This window comes from Rhamphochromis longiceps, linkage group LG22, assembly GCF_057381845.1.
Source record: "Rhamphochromis longiceps isolate RC_006_pf linkage group LG22, R_longiceps_female_GT1.1, whole genome shotgun sequence".
Taxonomy (NCBI): domain Eukaryota; kingdom Metazoa; phylum Chordata; class Actinopteri; order Cichliformes; family Cichlidae; genus Rhamphochromis; species Rhamphochromis longiceps.
The window spans coordinates 3,285,101-3,290,539 of NC_140577.1; the positions used below are offsets into that span (position 1 = coordinate 3,285,101).

Below are 5,439 nucleotides of genomic sequence, written 5' to 3' on the forward strand. Positions count from 1 at the left end.
AGTTTGCCCAGCAGTTCAGTTCAGTGGACTTGCAGATATTTGACTGCGTCCCCTGGAGTGTCCTGTGGGGAAGAAGCTGGAAGTATGAGCTATCAGACCTGTTGATGGGCTGTTCAGAGTTTTCCTCACATTACTGAAGACTGATTCCTGATAGGCTGAACCTTTTCACCAATTCTGTTCATAACCTTTATATAAATGATTTATAGATGTGAGTTGATGTTTGATGGTCTCAGGATTATATTTTAATGTTTGTCATTTGTGTTCATTCTTTTTGTTCACTGACTGCTAAAAGTCACAGATTCTGAAAAAGTGTTAGGGTTAAGATGAAGAGTTAGGGTTAGCTTTACTCTTCAGTGATGACTTAGACCACACGAGGTTACAGTGGAAGTTGTTTTTTTATTATTATTAATATATTAATCTCTTCATGTATCAAACCAACAGTCTGGAGTTTCTGATGATTTCAGTGGGCATCAGTGTGAGACTGACTTCACTCTGACCAACAGCTGCACTCAAACAGAAACACTTTAGAAGTTAGCATTGACGCTACGGCTATCTTCCAGGTAGGGTTGCCAACCGTTCCTTAAAAAACGGAATGTCCCGTATTTAGAAACAAAAGCACACGTCCCGTATTGAGCTAATAAGGGACGCACTTTGTCCCGTAATACAGTGAGAATCAAAAGTAGTCTATAAATGTTTATGGAATTAACGCTTTGTTTGAAATCATAATTGCCAGCCCCTCTCCTGCTTTGTGACCAATGAGCTGACAGCACACTTATGACAATTCGAGTATGACAATTCAGATTACCGCTCATCTCACTGGTCGAGGAAAGGTAGCTTACGGAGAAAATACCGGAAGACAACAGATGACCACAACAAGAAGCATGGCCAAAACAAACGCCGACACTGTGGTGCAAGTCTCGGACGACAGTACACCTAAAGCTGGGCAGACACTGTGCGATTTTTTCAGTCACGTTATTCAGCTCCTGCTCAAACTGCACGATTGACTCGCAGGGGTTAGAAGTTGGTAGGTCACGATCAGGGTCTCACACTGTGCCTCCATAAAATGAAGGTTATAACAGAAAATCTGTCGCTCTCCCTCTCTCTGTCTTTCACTCACACAGACACACCACCACCATCAACTTTGCTAAATTGCTAATGAAAAACATGATCAGGCAGCTGTGATTGAGCAGCAGTGTAAATCCAACTATTTTCACGGTTGTTGTGGTCGTGATAATTTTGTGATGCCACATCGAAAAGGCTCGGATGAGCTTGCCAAAGTTCCACAAGTTGTGCCTCCATCGCTTGTGTCCAGATCACACGCCGCACAGCCGTGCTGCTCCATCTTTTTCACCGACGTTTACGTGTTTGCGCGTGAGGAGTGTGAGCGGCTGTGGTGACACGACACAGCCGCTTCTCGTTACCCCACGTATACTAAACGATGCACGATGAAGGCCAAAATCGGGCCGATCACCAAATCGGTCGCACGACTCAAAAATCGTCTCAAAATGGGCCAAAAATCGCACAGTGTGAGCCCAGCATTAGAGCAGCAATGTTTGTTCCCCTCAGAGAAAGAGGAAAAAAAAGGCTGCAAAAGTACAGGAAGGAATGGGAAAAGGAAAACACCTGGCTGGGAAAATGCACGATAACACCTATAAAGTGCACTGCACTGTGTGCCGGCGCACTTTTTCCATAGGCATGCTTCTAGTGGTGGGCACATGAAGAACATGAGGGGTGTGAAAGCTCGGGGAACCCTTAACCAATTTTTTGTCCACCAGGCCACGGCAGAAGCATATATGCAGTGTTGGGAAGGTTACTTTTAAAATGTATTCCATTACAGAATACAGAATACATGCCCCAAAATGTTTTCTGTAACGTATTCCGTTACGTTACTCAATGACAGTAACGTATTCTGAATACTTTAGATTACTTAATATATTATCGTGCTTTTTACAACAACGTGAATGTACTATTGCTGTGTGATTTATTACTATTACTGAAGGTCCGCGACTCCGAACTGTAGTAAAGGGACCTCTGACTAATACGGCGGGGTCCCTGTCGGCTCGTAGCTGAAAAATAGCTTTACTTTGTTGTGTGGGACAACTTTTCTTGCGAGAGACAGAGAGAGGCGTTGAAAGGCTGCTCCAACAGAACTTATTGTTTTCGGAGGAAAACACGAACACGGTGTACAGTCGAGTCTTAATAGCTTACTTACAACTGGGCTCGTCAGGCTCTCTTCTTGGCTGCAGTGGTTATTATTATATTTACATGCTTCCAGCTCCCGTTTTTGCTCGATGACAACTCGTACCTTTCCACTCCCCTTTTTCTCCCCCCTCGCGCTCACAGACCCATAACGTGTATGGCAGTCCATTCTCCCTGCAGCACGGACTACACTGCCCATGATGCTACATTCTTTAGAGCTATGCTTGTAGCATTCTGCCTGTTAGCTTAGCACAACAACAACGAAAAGGCGCTCTCTCACCCAGGAAACACACAGTCGCAGAGAGAGAGAGAGCGTCGCCCGGTAACCATGGCAACCGTAACGCTGCCGCCTGGAACAACAGAACGTAGCTGTCAAACAAAACCCAAACAGTCCTGACCCGCGACAAAATGAAACAGGGAAGTACTGCAGTGTAATCCATTTATTTCAACAAAGTAACTGTATTCTGAATACCACCTTTTAAACGGTAACTTTAACGGAATACAGTTACTCATATTTTGTATTTTAAATACGTAACGGCGGTACATGTATTCCGTTACTCCCCAACACTGCAGATATGGTATGTAAACACTGGTTTGTTTTTTTTAAACCCTCTGGTTAAGGTTAATATGGGCATGTGCACTGAATATCAGCGCTATGTGGCCAGAAGTGTGATAATATAATTTATTTTGTGTAATAAACAACTGCAAGGATAGATGATTACAACAAATAGATCACTAATACATAAAAGTAATACATAGATGAATAATGATGATGAGTTATGATGCGTAATCATGGGAACAAGTGGGTTTTAAAAACAGGAGCAGCTGATTAGCATTAGAAAAGCTGAAATAATACCTCAACTGAAGCCAATTGTACTAAATGCACTATATGTGCACTGTTACAAGAATGTTTTTCACTCTATTGTTTTCTATTAATTTATATAATTTTAAGTTAAGCAGGACAGAGTTCTTTTAAAGAAAGATTTACTTATATTCTCAAAAGTTAAGCATGACAGGCTTCTGTTTAAGAAAGAGACCTGTTTTACTGTGTTAATGTTGTCATTCACCTGCTGCAGCTCCAACCACTGCTCAGAGAAGGACTGGCCAGCTGTGGATTTCAGTAGAAGTTTCAACTCTGCTGATCTTTCATTTCCCACTCTGAGCCCAGTAACTATGGCAACAGACAGGCATCACTGCTGAACCATGGCAACAGAAGGTTTCAGTACTAAAGATAAAAACACAAACACTGACTTCACGTTTGACATTGTTTAAAATAAATACACAAATTCAAAGGTCAAAGGTCAATCACATAAAAAATACAATTAGATGAATTAGTCGACTTTATCTTTATCTCTCATCTTAATCCTTGAGCTCATTGGTTAATCTAATCAAAATATCAACTTGTAAATAATGTAAATATTGTGATGTTCTCAGCTCTGAGCTGTAAACAGCTGCAGCTGACTGACTCTGTGTGTTTGCATATGTGTCCTGCCTCTCTGCTCACAGCTGTTAAGAGGCCAGTGTTGATCAGTGGCTGTCCAGGCCTTTCAGAGCCACTCACTGGTGACTCTGTAAGATCCTGTTTATATCTCCTGTTTTATTTCATCTTTTCCAAAGTCTTTATTTGACTGAAGAAAGCGAGGAAGTGTGTCATCACTAGTCAAATACATGTTACAGAAACTCATTCTGATCTTTTACTGTTTCTGTTAAACCCAACAGATGAAGCCGTCACAGTCATACATGATGGAAACTACAACAAAGAAACTACTCATACCTGGGTGAAGCTGGTGGATGCAATTCATTGTTCTCTGTTATTCGTCACTTTTTATAAATAACCGAATTAACAAGAATTTGATGTAAAGTGAAACAGCACATGTGAGTGTCATAAATGTGTGTCAGAGACAGATGTGCTGATCTGTGGAAACATGCTTACTGAAACCTCAGGATGGTTTTCAGACAGAACAACAGTTAAATTGAAACACATGAAAATCACCATTTGAAGATTTTTTATTTTTTTAATCATTAGCAATACTACAAGCAGTAAAACATGAGATTTGAATTCAGAGTGAAACAGAGACAGAGAGAGAACAGACTGAGGGCAGCAGCAGAGTCTCAGTGAGTCAGGTCACAAATGTGAACACTGATCTCTGCTCAGTATCTTTGAGACCAGAGGTTGGGAGTCCTTGGTGGCCTCACAGGTCACAGAGCCCACCTTCATCCACTGGTCTGCAGTGATCCTCAGGGTGCTGCTCCAACTATACAGGGCATCATTCTGCAGCACTCCAGGGCTCCTGCTCTCCTCCCCGTCACTGCTGCTTCTTCCATCCACCTTCCAGGACAGAGTCCAGTCTGAGGGGAAGCCCTTGTTGGCCAGACATGTTAATGTGGCCTTCCCCTGCTCCAGCTCCTTAACGGAGGGGGGCAGCACTGTCAGGGTGGGACGGGTGTCATCTAGGAAACACCAATCAGATTAGAGGACAGGAACCACAAGTTGTTTGTCTCCGTTAAGAAGTTTCTGTCAGGTGTTTTTTCTGCTCCACCAGTCATTCACTCACACATTGTTTCACTTCCCTTTAAGAAACCTCTCATGCATATCAGCACAGAGAGAATCATCACACAGTTTGACCTGAAATATGTTCAAACTACACTGGAAATAAAAGCAGATGTGGAAACAAGTTTTTCTTTAAAACCATGTAAAGTCTGAATCATAGACGATTAGATATCAATCATTAAGCATTTTCGATTCAAAGGCCCATCTGACACAATAACACTTTGGATTTTACACATTTTCTAATCCCCTTTTCAAATAAGAGTTATTATTTGGAAAGTTTAGAAACTAATCGATGGATAATGAAGTTTAATATTGGTTCCAGATAAAAATTTCCTTTCTCTGTGACAGAAATGTAGACAAAAAAACCATCTGCTCTGAGTCACCTTCCATCATATAACAGCAGAATAACAAATATTAAAATTGTCATAAAAAAATAAAAATTAATCTTTCAAGCTCTCTAAGACTAATTTTAAGATCCACCTTTTTCAAATTTCATAATAAAAGCAGTTTAATTAACTTACTTCCAAATTCCAGTCTGGTTCCTCCACCAAAAGTCCACTACAGTGATACAAACTCATTGAGCCGCCGTACAAAAACCTCTGACTGTAGAGAGACACGGCTCTCTGACTCTGTGTGACTGAACTAAACCTACAAGCCCTCAAAATAAAACTTTACATGGAAACTAGAAA

The 5,439-nt window shown here is 41.3% G+C and overlaps 1 gene segment (V, D, J or C); it reads right to left on the reverse strand.

Moving 5' to 3' along the window:
• Positions 1-4,324: 4,324 nt before the first annotated feature.
• LOC146643114 (Ig lambda-2 chain C region-like) lies at positions 4,325-4,758 on the reverse strand. The segment is given in 2 exon segments: positions 4,325-4,650; positions 4,755-4,758. Coding segments are annotated over 2 exon segments (330 nt in total).
• Positions 4,759-5,439: the final 681 nt, after the last annotated feature.